General features: G+C 35.5%; 1 protein-coding gene and 1 long non-coding RNA gene across 4 annotated transcripts in view; one reads left to right on the top strand and one right to left on the bottom strand.

The window, feature by feature from the left end:
• LOC120588301 (uncharacterized) overlaps positions 1 to 23895 on the top strand; it is a 69187-nt gene that overhangs the window by 2518 nt on the left and 42774 nt on the right. For 2 of the 3 annotated variants that reach the window (XR_005649220.1, XR_005649221.1), the window contains exons 2-3: positions 7561 to 7675; positions 9793 to 9886. This is a non-coding gene — a long non-coding RNA (uncharacterized LOC120588301). Of the gene's footprint in view, positions 1 to 7560; positions 7676 to 9792; positions 9887 to 10671; positions 11349 to 23895 lie in introns of those variants that run through there. The other variant, XR_005649219.1, reaches the window with a different exon arrangement.
• MEPE (matrix extracellular phosphoglycoprotein) lies at positions 1516 to 11378 on the bottom strand. Its single transcript, XM_039845659.1, has 4 exons — positions 11325 to 11378; positions 6404 to 6457; positions 5363 to 5455; positions 1516 to 2985 (listed from the first exon to the last, which is right to left on the bottom strand). The coding sequence occupies exons 1-4, from the start codon at positions 11376 to 11378 to the stop codon at positions 1516 to 1518; spliced, it is 1671 nt and encodes a 556-aa protein (XP_039701593.1).

The following is a 23895-nucleotide window of genomic DNA, read 5'->3' as shown; positions in this document are numbered from 1 at the left end:
CTTTTCTTTTTGGGCACAAGGTGGCAGACTATGCCCACTTGAATCACAACATTTAAGACAGCTTTGTGAGGCTGAAATGTTCTGCCCTATTTTAGAAATCTTTGTTTGTTTGTTTGTTTTTAAGTGAAGCCAGTGCTGCTTGATGGCTGATACATGGGTTTGGTTAAAACGCAGACCCACTGCCTGAAGGTGGGCTGTGCTCCCAGATCTCTAGTCCCTCCATTTTGGACTCACCCCTCCGGGTCTGCATCCCAAAGTAATGCATTGTGGATGTCAAAACATCGTGTTTCCCATAAATAGATGAAGAAAATTTGAATAAATATGCATGAACACTCGAGCTGGGAGAGAGGAAACAAAATCTGACCAGAGAATTGAAGCGTAGTTTCTCCACTAGATAGCAGATGAGGACAGATTGCCTTTCGTTGGTCCTGCCTGTAATTACCCAAAGAAAACATTCATTTTCTTTAGCAGTTCATTTTTTTTTTGCCTTTAAAATGTCAAGTATTTTTCATGTGATCAGACCATTGACATATATAAGTCTGATATAATCTGAGATATAAGTAACAGGCTGATTTCAATTTATTTATCTGCAATTTAAATTCAGGTATAATTTTCTTTACGCGCACATGTGCGTGTGCACATGCCAAATTGTCTTTTAAAAAAATAGCAAAGTACCAGGAATAGATTATTCTGAAATTCTGGTGGTGACTAATTTATTAGGTTATATGATCAGTATCCATTGATATGGATTTCTGTTATACCTAGAAGGTAGAGATTAAATAAGGGGAAAAAAGATAATCCTTGTTTTCAGGTTCACTTCGCATTTATTTCAGATTTTCTTTCTCTTTGTCTGGAAGGAGGTAGAACTGAGAAAAGTGATAATTTGGAGATTTGTTTCAGGAAATAAAATTTGCCCTGTAAGGAGTTATAAATGTGCAACAGAGGAAAGCGCATAGAAGGCTATGAAGCAGGATATCTTCGTGAGAGCAGAGGGAGGTCAGAAGAAAAAAGAAATGCCAACTTAAGCAGACTGAGATGATGGAATGCTTTACTCAAGCTTTATTCAGTAGACTAATTTCACAGCACTGCCTTTGCCAAAGGCAGAACTAATCTTGTTGCCTTTGAAATGAAGTGCCACAGACAACAGCCTTTCTTAGAGATCATTTATTACAAATTACTATATGAGACATAGTGTTTACTTTCATGCCTACAGAGCAATAACAAAGAAAGGCTTTTGTGACATTCAAAAATTAAATGACACCTATTCAAATGTTACTTATTTCATAAATCCTTAATGAATTTTTATTTTCTTAAAAAAGCATCACAACTTGGAATAGAATTTCATACTATGACCATTAAAAGAGCAACAGTTCTCCCCAGGAGGCTGGGTTTGTCTCACTTAATTCCCTGCTCTGTCCTTCTGCACCTCGTCTGCTATCAGGTGGCTCTCCTTCACCATCGAATCACAGACGACTGGGTATTCCAACCTTTATTCTGCTGGGAATTTCTCGTGGACTAGTTACCATCACTCTCACTTGAACTGCCACTGTCAGATGATTCACTACTGTCATGCTTTTTAAGGGGCCTAAACCTGTTGGAATGGGATTTTCTGTAACCCCAAGAGCCTTTCCTTTGCGGCATACCCTTATTCCACATAGAATTGTTTCGTCTATGGGGTACGTGATAATTTTTTCTGCTGTGTGTTGTTATAGTCCCCTCATTGTTGGGACCACTATGGGAACCTATTCCAGTTTTAATTTCATTATCAAGACCATGAGAGGGAATGGGCTGACCCTGACTTTTGCCCTTACTAGGAAATCTCTCTTTTTCATTTGAGGTCACTTGATTCCTATGAGAATATTCTGTACCTTTTCTGCTACTCCCTTTGCCATTTTTCGGAATTTCATTATAATTAGTACTTTCAGCGACATCACTACTGCCTTCTTTTTTTTTCTCTTTTGAGGGTACGTGAGGGTAATGAATTTCTACTTTCCCTTGGTGAGCATTTTGGCTGCCGGCATCCACTCTGTTTCCTTCTTTTCCAGGGAGTTCCTTAAAATCGGTGCTACCTATGATGTCATTGCTGCCCTCCACTAGGCTCACATCAGCAGTATTTGCCTCTTGTTCTGTTTCATCCCTGGTCCCAATGGTATTTCTGCCATTTTCTTCTTTCTCTGGGATGTCATTATAACCTGGCCCTCCGGCCTCTGGTTTAACAGTCTCAGCTTCACTTGGACCAGAAAATTCTGTTTGAATATCTGCACCTTCTTGATCAGGATCAATGACTTCTCCTTTACCAGAAATGTCCTTAAAAGGTTGTCCATCGCCACTGAAAGGAGACATATTATTGCTCCCCCTCTCTTGAAGATCTGGGTAACCACTGCCTTCAAAGTCACTGGGGATTTTTTTGACTTTTGAGAGCTGTTTTAGATAGTCAGTGTTGTGTTGAATATGGTGAGTGCTTTTGCTCTTTACTGGAATCTTCTGTGCTTGTGGATCTCTTTGATGATTCTTCTGACCTTTTAAAGGGGCTTTAGCATAGCTCACACTTGTTGGAATTTTGCTTAGAACTTTCCTGAATTTGATCTCTTTGTTTTCTTTCCCCAAGAGTTCAGTCACAGCTCCTGGCTCCATTATATGTTGCATATTATTTCTGGTGAGAGCAGCACTGTATTCTTCTTGGTCATGTAGTTTGCTAATAACAGTATCTCCATCCTCAGCCCCATTATTCCCAGTAGATCCAGGATAAATGGACACCTTTAGGTTATTGTGGGCATTTTCTTTGTTACTAGTACTGAAGTCTTCATTCATTGTCTGTCTATTTTCAAAAATATTTTGAGATTTACTGGTTTGATTATTTTTATTGGCTCCAAGAAGGAACAAGTCTTTCTCTTTTTCCTGGGCAATGTTTTCTTTAGATACTGATTCTTGATTTCTTCTCTTGCCAGATTGGTGAAGAGCAATTTTGTCATTGTTTTTTTCTTCCTGCTAAAATGTAATTGTTAACATAAAGTGATTATTTTATGTTAAATTTTTTAAATTTAATAATTCTTAGAGTCTATCTATATCTATCTATCTATAATCTCCCAAATACTTAATAAAAAGATTCTATCAACTCAGTAGAAGTTTGTTGGTAGAGATAATTCTGAAATGGCCAAAGCAGTTTTCATGGAGCAAGAAGAATGAGCAATGCTTGGAGAATGGGTAAAATCAAATACATGGAAAGGAAATGGTGAGAATGTTTTAAGAATAAGTCACATATTCAAATATTTGGAAACAAAATATTTGAAAGATAATATGAATAAAACTCTAAGTTTGGAGTGGAGAAATCTTAAAGAAGAGAATAAGAAATAAATTTGGAAATGTAGATTAGGGCCTGATTTTGAAGGAGAATAGACTGTTGTCCTCACCTTGTGACTAGTGAATAGTTGCACATGGCAGAGAGTTCATATTTTTAAAATAAGTATTTCCTCTTCCATTCTCTCACTCATTCTCTCTCTCTCTCTCTCTCTCTCTCTCTCCCTCTCTCTCTCATTCCCAACTATAGTACTGTTCTGCTTTTATACATGTCTCTTATTAATGTGGGAAACAGTGGGGAAATTGTTGAGTAAACTCACACTTGAATCTCAAGATAAAAATAGTTTATGGAAATGCCCTCTATTTTTATGAAGCTGGCTAATATACAAAAGTTTCAGTGTGTAGTATTTTTAAGGTATAATTTGAAATGATTTATTTGTGATATCATTGTTCACTAGTCTTTTATTTGGCAGGTATATTCTGAAAATTAGTGAGATTTTGCTATGAGGAAAAATATAGTAGAAAAAAACTTCATAGTGAGTTATTTCTAAATGAAAAGTATTTTAAACATTTGACTTATTTTAAGACATTAAATCTTGGAAAGTTTTACATGGACATTTATATTGTCCTTTGAAATCAAGTTCATTTGCTCCTTGCTAATATATCCTTTTTAATTAAGCTGATGCATAAAAAAATCAATAGATTGTAATCATCCCTTCTTAATATTTTTTCCTCTCTAATCAGAAGTGGAAAGTTTTGCTCTATATTTGCTGCTTTTACTACTTTAAAAACAACAGTATGTATACTAATTAATTGTGCGCATTTCACTAAAGACCAAATAGGATTCTTTTATAAATGAAAACATAAAATGATGTTTAAATTGTGGTATTTGATGGTTCATTATTTCTTCACTTGCTTATGTTAAATGATTTCTGAATATATTGTTGATGGTATGATGGTCTAGATATCAGCTGGCTTCAGCTTTCCTCTACTCTACTGTCTTTCTTTATGACTTCTCTCACATTATTCTTTTCATGGAGAATAATATCTCCCACCTACTTGTTTGCTCAAATCCTACTCATCCTCCAAGACCAGCTCAATTACTTCTATTATGTAACTTTCCCCTAACACAAGACTAGGAACTAATCTTTTTCTACTTCAAGCTCTAAAGCATGATTTTTCGGTTACCACTCACATAGCACTTTGCACATTCTGTATTAGGTCATAATGATTTTTCTAAGTGTCATTTGTTTCTTTTCTAAGATCCCAAAGAGAAGGCATTAAGTTTTCTCAATCATTTTATCTCCCATAGTATCTTGCACATTAGGAAGAGCTCAATACATATTTGTTACAAGTAAGTTTAAAATGCAGTTAGTCTTAGAGATACATCTAAAGAATACTGAGCAGAACAAAACAACATTCTGAAGGAAAACTAGTACTTTCATGGGAAACGAAGCCAGATTTGGAAAAAGTAAATAGTCCTTTTTTGCTGATGGCATTTTAAGTTGTTTCCAGCTCTTTGGCCAATGAATCTGCAAAAAAGGACTAAGTGAAAAGAATTATTGTTCCATTTCAGTGACTAGGCCCTTATTCTTTCTCTTCTGAGCATTCTAAAACAGATGGAGTCATCTGTGGAATGAATTTAAGGGACACTAAAATGTGTCACTCTAGGCCAAAATGATTTCTAATAGCTTCCTAATCCTCACCATTAGAGTGTATGCTATAACGTGTCCAGAGAACTCCTTTATAAAAGACCGAACATTAATCAGAAGCAATAACACACAAAAAAATCATGAGATCAAGGTCCATCAGTACCACACCTGCCACGGCAGGTCCTGAAGCCGGGCAGGATTGGGGCCAGGGCATGGGGTAGCCCACCTGTGTCAGGAAGACTCTGCAATACAGAGTTCCATAGCAGAGACCCTTGAGGAGCCTGAGACTGTGGGAAAAGGACAAAGGCACCAGCCTCAGACAGAAACACCAGAGCAGACTCCCCCATAGTTTTCTCTAGCGTTAGTCTAGAGTTTGGTTTGTTATAAGGATCATCACTCAATCATTCAGTTACCTTTATGTTAGTTTGATTTTTCCTCCCAGATGACGTGTAAACATACTTAAAAATATAAGACCCATGTTTCTCACTGTGACCCTTGTACGTTATCTACAAAAATACAACGTTATATTAAGATGGCTTTATCTCTTACTGAGAAGTTTTCTGGCTCTCTTTTTGATAGGACAAGATATTTTTAAACTCGAGTGAAGTCTAATTCTGCATCTGACAGATGGTAGTTCTTCCTATGACCACAGAAGGGCGTGTGTCAGGCAGCCCTTGAAGGTAGCAGCTTGTTCCTTTCTTTTCTACTTATCTCTGTTGTCTCTAAAGATGACTATCAACCATCTCTCACCCAGGGTATATCAATTCGATTACCAAATTTCAGTGGAAACGGAGCACTTGAAAATTTTCAGGTGGGAGGGGGTAGGGAGATTAGAAGAAAGGCAGATTTTACAGTATACATGTCTGATGTCAAATTGACAAAACTCAAAGCATGAACATTCAGGCTCTTAAATATGTACTTTTTGCCTTTGTAATTTTCAGCTGAGACAGAACAGAAGATTGTTAGTTCTTAGAACAGAATTTTCTGAGACTGCCAGGAGAAATCATGGCAGGCAGAAGTAAGCTGCAATTTGGTGACATGAAAAACCGAGGGAACTTATTTAACTTTATGGATGCATATGGAAAACTAACTCCAGGTGAACAGAATTCCTCTTTAAGAATTGCAAACTCTCTTCCCTTTGTTTTCTTCCTCATTTATTGCTTTCTTCTCATGCACACATGTGGAAAAATGTTGTTTGCTAACAATATCCCAGAAATTTTCCTCACTTATCCCTGGGAAGGAAAAAGTCATATTTAAGAGAAATTTTCATTTAGAATGCTTTTCTCTTTTCTATCACACATTTTATGAAATCAAAGTGTTAAAATTATATTGTGCAATTTTGCATTTCCATTCTAAGTACACAGGAATATTGTGACAGTTAAAAATTTCCTCTTACAGACTATTTCCTTTACAGAGTTGAAATGGATTTATTTGAGAAGAATAATTCTGTTTACCCTCTGCTTTTCCACATAGTCTTGCTTAGTTTTCTCAGTCTGTGGTTGAAATGTCTGAAAGGAAACAAAAAATAAAACTTCACAAAACATTCATTCTTTCATTCACTTCTTCAAACAATAAATATTTCATTTATTTTTCTCCTGCTGGGCTATACTATTCAACGTGGAAAATCATTCTGACTAAAAGAAGATGGACACACTCACCACATTAATATTTGTTTCAGTATTACAAGGAGGTGCCAGTGTTCCTCTCCCAGACAGAGACAGAGTTATCTCCATTACACAACCACGTTTAAGCACAGGAGAACTGCCAGGTTGGGGAGGAATGGCACTCCAGGTGAAAATGCTTGGATGTCATTGGTATCCACCGAAATAGAAGTTTTCACCAGCACCCTGGGATTCATTTAGTATCGGTAAACCAAAATCAGAGTTCATCGATGTGCACTGTATGTGCGCCAATTATATAAGTTTGGTAGTTGCTATATGAATTAAGATATGATGCTGCTGATGTAGCAAGGATAAAACCATACATAGCCCTGCACAAAAAGGGAAGGACTACACCTAAGGATGTAACTTTATTGTTGCCAGTCACCTGGGCAAATATTTCTTTCCAGAAAAGGAAAATGGAGTGGCCTGTAGATTGGGACAAATGTTTTCTCTTGATCTGACGTGAAAGTGTCAAAGTATCTTGAAGGTTCAAGGGAGCAAGAGGTAGTTATTAAAGTAGAGAAAGGCTAGACACTAAAAAGAAATAGACCTAGGCAGCTTGTTCCAGACTTTTGGACTAAAATTTTGGTGTCACAGGAGAGCATGCAGAAGAGGACCTAAGAATCCTGAAGCAAACTTGTCATGGAAGCAACAGACATAACAATTATTTTATTCTCAGTATTTTTTTCCCCATATTTATTTTTAAAACTCCTGAGTTATCTCATATGTGGCAAGAGGAACCAGTGGGTATGACTGGTTCGTGTTTGAAAACTAAACTAAAGTGGAAACAGGCATATGGGGTGGTATCAATTGTATAAGAGAGAGAAACCCTTAAGAGAAAGATTAAATAAAAAGACCATATCCATCTAGAGAGTGTTCTGCCTGAATAAATTTTATAGTTCTGTATTTCCTTGCAATAAGATATGAGCAATGATCCTGCTCGCTTTCAGACACAGTACTTCTGCTCTCTCTGGGACTACTCAACAAATGACATTTCCTGACCTCCTTTGCCATCTGGTTCCAGTCTGAGTTTGGCAGATGAGAGATGGCACCTGAGGATAAAAGGTAAAAGAAGCCAAGGTATGTCCTTCCCTGCTTTCTCGGTTTGGGGCTGCATCTCTAGGATTGGATGCATCTCCTTTGCTGTCCTAGTTCTTGTCGCTGCCACCACCTCCTTCAGGGCATCGGTAACTCCACGCTTTCCTGGCTCCTCCAGCCCGAGCATGGCCTTGGCCTCAGTCTTCGCGTTGCCTCAATACTCTTGATTTGCTCTTTCTGTTTGTCCCATACTTTATAGCCATTCTCCCAATTCCCTGTCATGGATTTTGTTTTCCTGACTGGACCCTGCTGATGAAACCATCTTAGAAATAAACTCAAAACTTTAGTAAAAGTACCCTATTGGCTGGACTCCAAAGCAGATCTGCCTAGTATTCCATTCCATTCTAGAAACAAAAATCGTTTCTCAATCACAGATACAGAGAACAAACAGGTGTTTGCCAGAGGGGAGGCAGGTATAGGGATGGGCACAATAAGTGAAGAAGAATAAGAGGTACAAATTTCCAGTTATAAAATAAATAAGTCACGGAGGTATAATGTACGCCCTAGGGAATATAGTTAATAAAATTGTAATAACTTTGTATGGTGACGGATGGTAACTAGACTTATCATGGTGATCATTTTGTAATGTATAAAAGTACTAAATCACTATTTTGTACATCTGACGCTAATGTAATATTGTATGTCAATTATAACTCAATTTTTAAAAGGCAGAAATACACATTAAAGAAATAATGAAATATAATTTTATATTCATTGTATGTGGATATAGAGAAAAGGGTAGTATAATACATATTGGTAGTGAGAATGTTACGATGTATAGCATTTGGGGAGGAAAATATGGCAATATCTATACAAGAAGTACATATTATCTTTTACTAAATACTTCTATTCCTAGAAATCTCTTTATTATAGAAATAAAAGTACAAATCTTGCTCATAAATATAGAAGTACAAATTTGTATAAAACAGTTTGTCAATGATACTTTATATTTATATAGCACTTTACAGTTTGTAAACTGCTTTCATATTTAAAAAATATCATCTGATTTCCATAATAACCCCTGTGAGACAGACAGTAGAAAAAACAGAATTGCCTACAGTTGCATATCTGTTAGTAGTAGTAGCAGTAAAGAAGATATTTTAACCTAAATCCTCTGCCTCAAAGTTCTAGGGTTAAAATAATAAATTTTTAAATGGTCTGATATATGAAAAAAAAACATTTAATAGTAAAAGGAAGTGTTCTTGAAGTTTATATTAAATAACTTTAGGTATATTTTATAATTTTATCTTTTATTGCCTTTTTAATGTTGGTTCTTACATGATTTTGCACATGCAAATTTAGATCATTGCATCATTTCTCAAAAATATCAAAATAGTGAAAATATATCTTGAAATGGGGCTATAGGAAAGAGAAAACATAAAAATAAGAAGGGTAGATATTTAAAAAAAAGAAATGACAGTTTGGGGTGCTAGGCATCTTCTTACAGAACACACACACGTGAATGTATTAAAAACATACTTGATAGTATAGGGTATCTTAATATAGTTCACAATAATAAATCATGAGCTTACAAGAAAGTAAATTATAACAAAATCTTTATAGTCTAATTGCATATTGATGAAAATTAATTAAATCACATGACCCAATAATTGTCTTTTATTTTCTTCGATTTTTAAATTTTGTTTTTGAAGGAAACCAGAAAGTCACCCCAAAATACGCCTCTTTAACATAAAAATTATTTTGAGCTGAAACCAATTAAAAAAATGGTAAACACAGAAAAAGTTCTCCCTTTTCTGCATAAAGGCAGGAAATAAATTATCTTTTTACTGGAGACAGGCTCTCATCAGCCCAGAGACCACACCAGAAGAATCTGCAAACAAATCTTGTTAAACTAACTTTAGTCTTCTTAGTTAAGGGATAAGGACTATCTACCCCTAGCTGGAGTATCCCTAACCCAAACCTTTTGTAGTGTCAACTCTTCACAAATGTATTGTCTAAAAGGCATAAAAGCTTCTTGCTCTGGTCACTTCTTCAAGTCTTCATTCGCTTGTCAAGTCTCTCATGTATATGTGAAAATTCAATAACAGTTGTATGCTTTTCTCCTGTTAATCTGTCTTTGTCAGTTTAATTTTCAGACCAGCCAGGGACCCAAAGAGGATTGAGGAAAACTTTTTCCTGCCCTACAGTTTGAATTTGGATTATAATTTCAAAATATATGTAAGTAACTCAATATATACTGATTTCTTCTACCACTCATCAATTATTAAATAATTAGATAATTGCTCAAATGGAATCTATTTATCTGGGAGAAAACATTACATGTAGCCATTCATAGTTCAAATTTTGTCTTCATGCCCTTGCCGTGCCTCATTCATTTGAAATATGCACCTCTCCCTTCTCTCCGCCACCTCCCACACCTGCTTGGCGGTTCTTCCATGCTTGAATGTGGCCCTGTAATGGAGATGGCATTGTCTCCATCTAAGGAGAAACATTGGCACCTGCTTTTGAACAGTGGTCAGTAGATTGATGTTGACATAGGGCATTTACTGGAAAATGGTCGGAGAGTGCCACTCCAGCTATTGCTTGGAATGTGTTGCTGAAAATAGACGCATACTAGGCTGGTGGGATTGAGCTGAGTCACTAAGAACCACTCAACCCCGTCATGCCTAAGCACATGCCTCTATGGCCCTGGTTGAAATAAGCCATGTGGATTGGACCTGGCAGATGTCTATTTTAAGCAGCACAGCCTCCACAGGACTGTTAGAGGCTGTGAGCTGAGAGGGGACACGCTTTCCTCAACCTCTGCCATCCTTACCGGATGGTATGGTCAATGCTTGTCCGCGGGTTACCCAGTTGGCCACCCACTTGTTCATAACCTATATTTAAGTACTTCTGGCACAGAATGACCACTTGTTTCCATGGTTTTCCAACTGAAAAAGTTACTCTGAGAAGTTCGAATGCTTTCCAGACATTATCTAATTGGCACTGTGTCTGCATTGCAGAAAATATCGGTAACATTCAGCATTTTCACAAGATAATTTAGTCACATCCTGAGTACTCATCTGGGTGAATTAGAGGGAAGAAAAGATACAAAAGGAGATTGGAGCTTGATTTGACTTAAGCTTGGAGGCACTTCATCCCATCTTCAGCCTCGCTATTGAAGAGAAAAATCATTACCAACATCTCACAGTGTTGAGATGTTACAAGAATTATAGGAAAGGTCTAGTCCCTTTGTGCTGCCATATATTTACAACATCTAGTTGGTTAGCCTTAGACAATTCAAGTCCATTTTTTCCAGATTTTAGTAATATATTGAAAAGTTTTTTGACATTTTATAATTTGGATCTCTGAGCATTTACTCATTAGCATTAGCTGATTTAAAACATTGTGACTGGCTCTTGGTTTTCTCAAAAGTACTCTTTTTGGCATTTCTTAAAAGGCAATGTGTTGATAACTTGTAATTTAGCACATGTTTATTGAAGGCTTCCTTGGTGGAGGCATTGGTATCAACTGCTGGATGCTTGATTTTTGCTTGATATTTTATTATAATTGAACTATGTAAGTGCTACTAATTTGAAAAGACATTACTTAAAAGAAAAATAGTTAAGGAGAGCAAGAGAGTATATGATGCATAACTGAATTTGTAAATGCTTACTAGTGCTGCCCAGGTCAGACTGAAAAGGAGCAGTCCCAAACAGATAATTTGCATCTTTGAGAATCTCTGTAAAAAGACAATAATATTTTACCCTAAAGCATTGCCAACGATGACTGTAGCCATAAAAATAAATAAAACACAAAAGTATATACAAACATCTTTCCCCCAGTAATTCTTTTGTTTAAATAAATTTGTTTATACTCAAGTGTGGATACTTTAATGTAAGTGCTTTCATATGTCTCATTATTACAATGTGAAAATGAAAATTGTCCAATATTATTAAAACAATGAAGTCAGTTGGAAATAAATTTTATAGACATATTTATTTGCTCTACTGTCAGCCCAAACTTTTCCCTTTTGTCTTTAAAGAAAGATCATTTAATTTAATTATTTATATAATTCGTAATAACATTAACTTAGTATAGCGGCTAATAACATATTCTTTAAATGAGTTGCCAGGGTAGCAGACTCCACTGTGAGAAATGTAATCTTGTCTGCTACCAGGCCGGTGCCCCAATATATTTTCTCATATTCATTGGCAATATATCTGAACTCGTAACCATCCATGGACTGAAGAGTAAAACAATTTATGTAATATATTAATAGCTAACATCTATTGAATACTAAAATGAGCCAAGCACTGTTCTAAAAATTTTACACATATTCAATTCATTGAGACTCATACCAACCCTATGAGTCAGGAGGCATTATTATTCTTGTTTTATAGTATGGGAAATAGACACAGTAAGTCGCATAACTTGCCCCAGAATTCTCAGATATTAAGGAGCAGAACTGGAATTAGTAACCAGGCAAAGCAGGTAGAGAGCCAGTGTTCTTAATCAAGATGCTTTGCCACCTAGAATGTTTCTATTCTTTTATCTTATTACAGAAAAATCTGCATGTAGTTGATTTGAAGGCAAATTATATTTTATATTGGACTCAACAAAATTTTGTTTAAAACATTAACATTTGTAGCTATGTATAAAGGTACATGTATATCCTTTGGTAAATATACTAAAGGATCAGATGACCTCACTTAAGGGGCCATTAGATTGAAAAAAATTTCAACATAACCTTGTATTACTAATCTGTTGGTTTCAATAAACAGTATTGTACTAACTACCACACAGACATATTTATACCACTCTTTGAGATTATTTGGGGAAAAGCACCTTTAATGGAAGAAATAATCTAAATACTGTTGCAATCTTTAAACATTTCAAGCTAATGTTTTATTTGTAGAAATAAATATAACTATTAAATATATTCTAAAATTCTAAGCTATTCTCTTAAATCGATACAATTTTAAGAACCTTAATTCTAACTATAATTTATCCACCCAAACACTTTAGAGATCAGGACAATATAAGTCACTTATTAGGTGACTTAATGCTGAGAAATATCAGCACAGGTGATATCAGCACGGATGAGGTTAAAAAGTATGAATATGTTTACATTACCCTTATTCTGTTTATAAGTAAAGGTATAAAGTAAAATTAGTCTTTGCGTTATTGTGGATCTTAATAATGCTGAGAGTCAAATCAAAGAAGAAATTGTTACCAAGTCATCAATTTTAGTTGATAATTTCTAGACCTTAGTAACACACTTTCTATTTTATAAAACAAAGCACTAAATATTACACAGCTGTGTTCAGTAGAGAACACTTTCAATTTGCATTTATTTTCAAAAGCAATCTCCTACCTAGATGGCATGCATCCTGAAAATGTAAACAATTACATTACAAAGCTATTTGTTATTAAAAACATCAAGAAAGATAAATTACCTTGTATCTTTTACCTTCAGAATACCTGGCTTCTTCTGCAGGATTAGCAGTTTCTGGGCATTTTGCTGAAATTTAAAGTTTGTTAGAGTTCCCAATGGCCAATCAGCATTGGCTCACTTAGCACTAGCACAAACAATTTGTTACCAGTGCCCGCAGATAACCATAGGGGGCAAAGTAATTTTAATCTAAAAATGTTTTTGTGGTGGAAAGCTGCTATCAAATGTTCCAGAAAGTGGGATAAACAGAAAATATAAATACCTCAGTTTGGTATATCATGTTGTCAGATAATTAAAATTGATTTTAGAACTATTAATTAAGACCGACTGAATAACAAGTTTATAAATGGAAAACATTTCGGTTATCATTTCATATAGAAAGTTTATTATTTCGATTTTGTCTGAATTAAATTCAGCAACCTTTAACAAAAATGTATTGAGTGCCTATAACATGACAGGCATTGGGGAAACAGCAGTGAACAAAAGAGACAGTAAAAGAATCCCTGTCTTCATGGAGTTTTTAATCTAATGGGTCAACAGAAAATAAATAGGATAAATAAGTAAAATATATTATGTTAGATAGTGACACAGACTTAATTTAAGAAGAAGTATTGCAAGGGAGGAGGGTAGAGACAGGAGTTTAAAATTTTAGATAAGGAGCCCTGGGAAGGGCTCACTGAGAGGATGACTTTTGAGTAAAGACCTGTAGACACATGACTCTCCAAGGGAGGAGCATTCTAGGCAGAAGGAAGAGGAAGAGTAGAGAGAGCCCCAGAGGCAAGAGCCTGCTGGCTGGTTCGAGAAATAGAGAAGAGGTCAGTTTGGCTGAAGGGACTGATGAGGGAAATGACAGGAAATAAGGGCATAAAGGCATCAGATGGCAGATAATATTGGGCCTGTGTGTGCAAGGCTGTGGCTTTATCCTGAATGAGAAGAAAGCCCTTGGTAGTTTGGGGCAGAGGAGTAACTGAGGGAGTGACTGAAGTAGGAATAGGCAGAGACCAGCCGAGAAGCTCTTTAGGCAATATGAGGAAGAAATAATTGGGACTTGAACCAGAGTAGTGGCAGAAGAGATGAGGAGAAATGATTATGTTCTGAATATATTTTGAAAGTAAAGCTAATAAGATTTGCTGATGTACGAGATATGGATTGTGAGAGAAAATCAAGAATGAAGAATAACACCAAGTTTTTTGCATCTGAAAGAATGAAGCTGCCTTTTGATATAGGAGAAACTGCAGAAGGAGTGGTTTTGGGGGAACTATCGAGAATTTGGGTTTGAATATGTATGTTATTAAGTAGTCAATTTAGGACACTGATTTTCTGAGTGGATGCACATAGCATACCATATAGGAATAAGGCTTTCTAGAGCAATTGCCTGCTCTTTGGTTTTGCCCAGCCTAGCTGCCAATATTGATCACAATGTTTTGGGAGGTTCCATTCAGTCTAAAAATATTGCAATATCTAGAGGGGTAATTTACATTAGAACTATATGTGAAACATCAATAAAAGATAATGTAAGAATTACTTAACCCATGTCAAGTGATAAGAACTACCTATAGTTAAACACAATTTTAATAAACTATAAATGATATTTAAGGAGAGTTAAGTGTAAACTCCCAATTTCTCCTAACTTTCAAAACAGACAAAGAACAAAATAACAAACAAAATAGCCTTTGGACAACTTTAGCGGAGAAAATGGTATATTTTCTCATTCAGGCTAATCCCCATTTTTGCTTCACTCAAATTCTAAAGCTCCTCCTCTAAGTGTCTGGAGCTGGTTTTTAAAACACTTGCCTGGACTAGAATTTGAGCTATTGGGCTGTGGCCACTGTTGATTCACAACCATTCAACCATGGATTTTAGAGTATTTTAACATTGTCGTTGAAAATGGAAACATTTAACTCTAGTAGCCTTGGAATGAAACGAACCTGAGTTCAAATACTGACTTGCTGTTGTCAGTTGCTTAAGTACCTAAATGGAGTTTCTGTGAACCTCAATTCCTCCGTTGGAAAATGGAGAGCATAATAATAAGCTAAACATTCACTGAGTGATTACTTTGATCCACGCTTTATTCTCAGTGTGATGTATTAACTCATTTAATGTTTACAAGAACTCTATAATGTAGATACTGTTATTATTTTAATATTAATGATGGGACATAAAGCAGTTAAGTGACTTCCTTAAGGTCACATATCTAGCAAGTATAAAAAGCCAGAATTTGTAATTAAGCAATCTGACTCTGACATGAGGTTTGAAAACCACAGCACTATATTGTTTCATAAAATCAGCATGAACATTTAATTAACAAATGTCTACAAGACATTTAGCCCAGTACTTGATTCTAAATTAAATGATAAATAAACAATAGCTATCTATCCCACCCACTCTCCCCATCAAATAATAATCTGGTATTCAGACAATATCTTTCTGTATCTCTCTCTGTCTTCTGTTTATTTTACTATCATGTCTTCTTTTATGACTTATTTAATAAGGGAGAAAAAAAGCAAGGAAGTAGTGAAAAAAACGAGTTGAAATTTAAAAGCTATGTCTCTAGTTTTAAATGTTAACGATCAGAATTTTAGCAAAGTACAAAGGATTTGGGTGAAACAAAAAGGTAATAAAAATCAAGGAGAAAGCAAGACAGAGTGCTCAGTCAATTACAAGACTGAACAGAAAATAAAGCTATATAAAGAGTAAACAGATGTGAATACCATAGAAATGCTCATATTAATATTTCATTAAGGCAATGAATAATTCAAGAATTAACAATTAGCAAGTTGTGCAGTGTTTTTAGATTGTGCACTGTTCCATGAAATTAAATTTATACTTTTGAATGATTCTGGTAAAAGTGTAGGCACCTGATGTGTGCCTCATATATGCTACAGCCTTAGAAAATATTTGTTGGTTTTTTCCTTGATATTATTTTATAGCTTCAGATATTTCTCAAAAGCACTTTTCCTTTGTTTTACCTTCTTTCCAAAGAATTTTATTGGTGTGAAAGATTTCCCCTTTATTTGTGATGGGAGAGTATCTAATTCTATCTAGATTGAAGTTGTGTTCTATGAGAGAAAATTCATAGAATTTTAAGAGAAGAAAAATTGACTTAGCTGCTAGTCTTACCAAGGAGTAAACTGGAAGTAGCTAAATATATATGCTCCCAAAGTTAAAATGAAACCAAAGCTCAAAAAAAAAAAAAATCAACTTGGGCTTTAAATTTAGAGCCTACAATTGACAAAAGCATAAAAAGAAAAAAAAAAAGCCTATTCTGACTGGAAGGTTGTAGAAAAGAGTGTTTGGGGAAAAAACTGAGAATAATCATTTGCTAAAATTCTGTGAAATAGAGGTGTTACTTCTACTCCCTTGAAATTTGCTCTCTGGGATGAGCTTAAGCTTCAAAAACTCAACTTAAGTTTCCTAAAATTTTTTGTGTAGTAAACAGTTTTGCTATAAATTTCTTAGGAACCAGTAACCAAAGATAAAGGCCAGAGTTCCATAAAGAAGGTTACCTATCTTCACAGCATCTCAATTTAACTGGAAAACAAACAAAGTAGGTTATCTATCTTCACAGCATCTCAATTTAGGTTATCTATCTTCACAGCATCTCAATTTAACTGGAAAACAAACAAATTAGGAAGCAATAGAAAACGGCAAGAAATGGACACTGGAACTTTCTTTTAGTTCTTGGTTCATGGTTGAAGAGCAGACAACTCCACCAATGATGCACCCAGCCCAGCTTTCCTGGGCCAGGTTGACACATAGGGTTGCTCCTCAAAGAGATTTTTAGATGAAAGTAGTCCATAAAACAGATTTCATTTTGTGGTGCTTTTTCATTTCTTAACCTTCACGTGAGTGAGAACAATTATTTAAAATGTTAGCAGACTAGGAACCTACACTATCAGTTCCAGCTATGGATCCTCATCCAGGAATAAGGTTTTTTGTTTTGTTTTGTTTTGTTTTGTTTTCCTGTCTATTTCTGGAACCTCCCACCTATTTTTTCTGTATTTCTTCAAGCCCAATTGTTTCTATATACATTTTTTAAAACTTAATATTATAAATAATCTTTTTATCCTCTGCCCCAACTTAAATTCTTAACGCTATTAGGTAACACATGTCCCTGTATCATCATAGACAGTTAGACATAAACATATATTATATATATATGTCCATATGTTCTGACATAAAATAACTCTTTACCTTCTAATTTATATGTACCATAAATATACAGCATTTCCCCTTCTGGACCAGTGGGGGAATCTTTACAGTGTCATGAGTGGAAAAAAGAGGCCTTTATTTAGCAATTTCCTTTTTACTGTATAGACCCTTAAAGGTTTGTCAAGACTTTAGGCATTTCATAGAAGTATTTATTCCTCATTGATCTCCAGAATAAAGTCCAGAACGGTTGTGCTGGCAGCCTCACTCTGTTTTTAGCAGAAGTAAATGTTTTAGTTTTAAATATGTTCATTCATAAGTATCAATATTTATCCTAAGTTTTAAAAAAGTCATTTTTTTCTAAAACATCACTTACAACCAACATTCTCATCTAACCCCGAATTATTTTTATTTTTAGAGGTTTTTTTTTTTTTTGTCTCTGTATTTGGGAATTTCAACAGAAGTACATAAAAATCCCAGCCAGATACAGAACCACAGAGGATCATGGAACAGTGTGAAGCTAGCTGTGTTCTTTTCTCTAGGCTATTTGTTTACTCATTCAGCTATTACTAGCAAAGAGAAGACATGTCAATATAATTTGATTTTATTTTTATATTAGATGTTTTATTACACCTTAAAATGTAACTCAGAGGATATAGTTAAAATGTAATTATAATGATACCAACCCTTTCATTCAGGACATGATGAAATTGCTGGAAGTGGCTACAAAATTTTGTTTTGTGACCTCAAGGGGGAAATATCTCCCATTCTCAAAATAGTCTTTTTCAGAAGTTGCCTCTTTGTTTTGCAGAACCTAGAACCTGCTCCTTAGGACACAGAATATGACAACATTTACCAGCTAGTTATTCATTGATTGAACACATATTATTTTCTTACCAAATCGAAACATGTCCAGTCTTCTAAGTTTTTAGTTTTTAACTTCCCGCTTACCTGCATTGTTATTTTATTTTAGCTCTTCTCTAATGACTTTATTAATTGTCATGAACTCAGAGTATCTCTATGCTTGTCAGTTCTTATTCCAGTTATCTATTACTGTATAACAAACTATTTCAAAACTCAGTGATTTAAAACACCAATTTTTTCTTACTGTCAAGGCTCTATGGGTTGACATGGCTCAGCTGCAAAGTCCTCACTTGGAATCTCTCATTTGAAACATGAAGGGGGCAGGGTAGGTGCAGGAGTTATCTGAAGACTCGACTGGGCTGCACGTCCAAGATGGCACCTTGATGCTTCTCCACATGACCTCTCTCTTTGGCAGAACAGGCTGGACTTCCTACATGGTAGCTCATGACTTAAAATACTCAGTGAGTTAAAAACTCATTAACTGGATTTGTTGGTCTAAGAATAAAAGTGCCTGTGCAAATTACCTTCTATTATACTCTGTTTTTTCTGAGGAGGCCTCTTCCTTCCTAAGACCCTCCAAAGTCTCAAAAGCAGAAAGGAGAAATTGGTAGACCAATTTTGTGAACTAACTCTGGAACTGTTATGGAGTCATTGCCATTATATTGGTCAAAGCAATCAGATTCAAAGGAGTCCAGAAATAAGTTCCATGACTTTATGGAGAAGTGACATTACTTTATGAAAGAGCTTGTGGAATAGGATATAGTGTTGGAACCATCTTTGGAGAATATGATGTGCCTGAGTCAGATATTGAACATTCACCGAAAATTACTTTCAAAATGTTTGGTATACTTGTATTAGTCCGGGTTCTCTGAGAATCAGAATCTATCTCTATCTCTATCTCTATCTGTATCTCTATCTCTTTCTCTATCTCTATCTCTATCTATCTCTATCTCTATTGCTATCTCTGTCTCTATCAATCATCTATTATCTATCTATCTATCTATCTATCTATCTATCTATCTATCTATCTATCTATCTATCTATCTTCTATCTATCTATCTATCTCTATCTTTCTAAAGAGATTTATATAAGGAATTGACTCACAAGACTATAGAGAGTGAGAAGTTTCACAATTTGCCATCTGCAAGCAGGAAACCCAAGAAAGCCAGTAGTGCAAATCTGGTAAATCTGAGTCCAAAGACCTGAGAACCAAAGTGTAGATACCAATACAAGAGCAGGAAAAGATAGTTGTCCTAATTTAGCAGGCAGGCAGGCAGGACCCAAAAGGACGAATTTCTCTGTCCTCCACCCTTTGTCTATTCAGGCCTTAATGGGTCAGATGATGCATACCCACATTGAGGAAGACAATTTACTTAATTGAGGTTCACTATTCAAATGCTAGTCTTATCCAGAAATGTCCTCACAGAATGCTGAAATAACATTTAATTTGGGCATCCTTTTGTCCAGTCAAGTCGACTCAGAGTTTACCACTAGATTTGATGATAACCCATTCTACATAGCATAAGTAATCATTTATATTGTGCAGTTGATTTTACATAACTATCCTAGAGCTAGAATCAAGATCAAGCTTTCCCTCAGCTGGCTAAAGGGAGAGACTTATCTGATAATCTGTCACAAAATTTCAAAAGATAATTAGTATAGTGAAAAAATTGTCTTTGAATATTATATATTCAAAGATAATACTTCTTGATGTGTTTAGGCCCCGGAACTACAGGAAGCATTTCACTAAGTATCTGCAGAAAGGAGACAACTCACAGATTATTGTATCAAACACCAGAAATTTTACAGAATTTTCTTTAAGAGTTTGAAGTAAAAGACCAAGTTTCAAGTTAGAAGAAAAGATAGTGAATTCACTGATAGTTTGTTTACATCCTAAATGGTTAAATACCTAAATTTTAAAATCAGTTAGTTCTTCATAGTTATGACTTTATATAATCATCTGATTCAGGATTCAACAAACTATGGCCTATGGGCCAAATCTGGTCCATCACCTATTTTTGCAAATAAACTTTGTTTACATACTTTATTTGCATCTATGACTATTTACTACAATGATATATTTGAGTAGCTGGACAGAAATCATATGGCCTGAAAGCCGAAAGTATTTACTATCAGGTCTTTCACAGAAAATTTGCAACTTCTGCTGTATAGAGAAAGTTTGATGACCCCTTACTGAAATAGCAAAGGTTGAATTTGTATTTTTAAAAAAAGATAAGATAAGTTCTGTACATATAGATGGAGGTCTTATCTCCTTAGACCTTGGGTGTCATGAAATATAAGGTAGGAATCTCCTGAAAAAGAACAGAATACAACAGAATGTATTTTGCATGGGAACTTTTATTTTTAGACCAACAAATCAAGTTAATGAGATTCTAACCTACTGTGTATTTTAAAAATCAAGGTCAGAAAATTTACGAAAAGTTAAAAAAATATGAATAGTAAAATGACAACAACTATGTTTCTATCAACAATTACTCTAAATGTAAATAAATTAAGTGCTCCAATCAAAAGACATACTGTGGCTGAATGGATAAGAAAACAAGACCCTTACATATGCTGCCTACAAGAGACTCACTTCAGATCGAAAGACACAGACTGAAAGTAAAAGGATGGAAAAAGATAGTTCATGAAAATGAAAACAAACAAACAAAAAGCTGAGATAGCAATACTTATACTAAATAAAATAGACTTTAAAACAAAGGCTATAACAAGAGACAAAGAAGGACCCAGTAATCTCACTTCTGGATATTTATCTGAAGAAATCCTAAACACTTATTTGAAAAGACATATGCATCCATATGTCTATCAACAACTTAAGTGTCTATCAATAGATGAATAGATAAAGAAGTGCTACATATGTATATATAATAGAATATTACCCAGCCACAAAAAAAAAAAAATGAAATCTTGCCAACTGCAACAATATGGATGGACCTAGAGGGTATTATGCTAAGTGAAATAAGTCAGATGGAGAAAGACAAATGTCATGATTTCACTTCTTTGTGGAATCTAAAAAACAAAATAAACGAACAAACAAAACAGAAACAAACTCATAGATACAGAAAACATTTTGAGTGTTGTCAGATGGGAGAGGAGTCATGGGAGACAGATAAATAAGCAGAAAGGATTAAGAAGTACAAATTGGTAGTTACAAAATAGTCATGGGGGTGTAAAATATAGCATAAAGAATATGGTCAATAATATCGTAGTAACTGTATATGATGTCAGATGGGTACTACATTTATTGGGGTGATCACTTCGCAAGTTAAATAAATGTCTAATCACTATGTTGTACACCTGAAACTAATATAATATTGTATGTCAACTGTCATTGAAAAAAGTTATTAGAAAGAATATTTACAAATATTTGCCTTTGGGTATACAAAGGTCCATGTGATTGCTTCATAGATTCCTTTTAACTAATATTGATTTTTTTCATAAAAAAATGTTTTTTCAATGACAGTTGACATTCAGTATGATATTAGTTTCAGGTGTACAACATAGTGGTTAGACATTTATATAATTTATGAAGTGATTCCTCAATAAGTCTAATACCCACCCTGACACCATACATAGTTATTATAATATCATTGACTATATTCCCCACGCTGTATATTATATTCCTGTGACTATTTGATAACTGAGAATTTGTACTTCTTAATCCCTTCACTTTTTCCACCTCCAACCCCTCCCCCACATCTGGATAATGTAACGTTAAAAAATATATGTCTAACTTAAAAAAACATTGATTCTGTTTTTAGTGACTCATATTTCTTGACATTAGATTATCCTTTTCAAGAGTGTATTTAAATTTTTTGCTTTTCTCACACTTTCATTATTTCTTCTCATCATTTAGAGTGATTCGCTTTGCCTAGAGATGGCTTTTTTTTTTTTTAATAAAAGTGAACATTTGGTTTTTCAGTTCTGAAATCGGTCCTTGAGGCTCTCAATGGAACCGATTAGTCTGAAAGCCAAAGCTTTAGTTTTGCAAGGTGAAGATTTTGTTAGGAGAAGAAAGGGTGGTAGGATATCAGCAGGATCAACCTTGAAAGAAGCAGAATATTGAGTTTACGTCACAATAATAAATTGAAAAGAAGGTGATATTCAGTGCTCTCCATAGGTTAAGTATGCTCCTCCCACCCTTGGGCTTCCAGCTGGAGAGAATATTGATTGAAGCATCATATTAAAGGGGATAAGAGAGACTTGATTGAGGGGATGGGGCTTAGGGTGACCACAGGGAGGACAGAGTCATCTCTGAGAAGCAGCTGTCCTGTGGCCACACAGACCACCCCGTAGTGTGGCCTATACTGGGAAGCCTTTCAACACACCATTGCCTGGTGAGGGTCCACATGCCTGCCATAGATCATCCCACGGAAGTAATCTTCTTAGTGCTCTAAGACCTTTCTTAGCTCATCCTAACTCCCCTGTGTGGCCAGCCTCTTTAGAATGGCCCAGGACACTCATAAACTTCCCAAACCTTGGTGTCCGGAAAAGGTGTGTAGAGGAGGAGCTCTGCTGCATTTCCTGTTAACCTTACCTGTCTCCATATAGACACTTGGGCAAGGATTGACTGCAGTCTGGCCCCACTCTTGGTAAAGTGCCCTGTGGCTCCACCTGGAGCATGGAGGGATAAGCAGCCTAGTAAAGAGAGGCTATAGGCAGTTTCTCACCCACCTCTCTATCTTATGGGGCATAGTCACAGGGCCATTTCTCATCTATCTTCTTAGTTTCCATTGAACATGAAACTTTCAGCCTTGACCTTCCTTAGGGTTTCAACCACAGACTTCTGTGTAAGTCTATCCACTTGGCTATAGATGAGAACTTGTTCCTCAACGTCGGAATGACCTGCCCACTTGTGCTATCTGTCATCTGGCCCTTCCACTTCAGTGTCATCTGTGGGACCAGGGCTACAGGGAGCTGACATCAACTTGATCCCACTTTCTCTCTCTGAGTTAAAAACTATTTGACTTCATTTGAGCTCATTGTCTCTCTACTGGCTGAATCAATGGAATTGTGTGTGGTGTGTAACCCTAACAACTGCCATCGATCTTCAATCTTCATGGCCCTGTTATAAATCACACTCTCATGTAGAGAATGCTTGACTGCTTGATGAGGGCAAGGTGTTACTCTATTTTGACAACAACATGAAAGGACATTTCCCTTGTTTACTAGCAGTCTCCATTCTCAAAGAAATCCTTATTTGATCACCCAAGCATGGCGCAAAACCTGTAACATTCCATCTTCTTATTAACCCTAAAAGACAAGAGGAAACATCACAAGGGGTGTTATATGTTCTCCTATCCAAAATTTCCTCTCCTAGGTCTGAGTTAACTTCCTGTATCTCCACAGGGTAATTTTTCTGTATAAAGAAAGAAACTCTGGGAGGCATACAGGGAGTGGACTCTAGAGCAGTCTCCTTCCCTGCCTTACCAGCCAGTCATCTCAGAGTTGCTATATCTCTCTGCAACTCAGTTTCTTTACCTGTAAAACAGAGTTAATGTTCAATAATTGTTAGGATTAAATGAGGTAATATATGTAAAATGCTTACAATAGAACTGGCACACAGTAGGTGTATAATAAACATTGTCTATAATATTGATGAAAACAGTGGTTCTCAAAATATGAGGACATTGGAATCACCTGTCCACCTCCAGAATTTCTGAGTCAGTAGGTCTTGGGTTGTGCTCTAGAATTCGCATTTCTAACAAGTTCTCAAGTGATGCTGCTTTTGCTGATCTGATAACTACATCTTGAGAAT

This window comes from Pteropus medius, unplaced genomic scaffold (assembly GCF_902729225.1).
Source record: "Pteropus medius unplaced genomic scaffold, Ma_sr-lr_union100, whole genome shotgun sequence".
Classification (NCBI taxonomy): Eukaryota; Metazoa; Chordata; class Mammalia; order Chiroptera; family Pteropodidae; genus Pteropus; species Pteropus medius.
The sequence above is the reverse complement of the archived record's forward strand: the minus strand, read 5'-3'. Positions and strand labels throughout refer to the sequence as shown.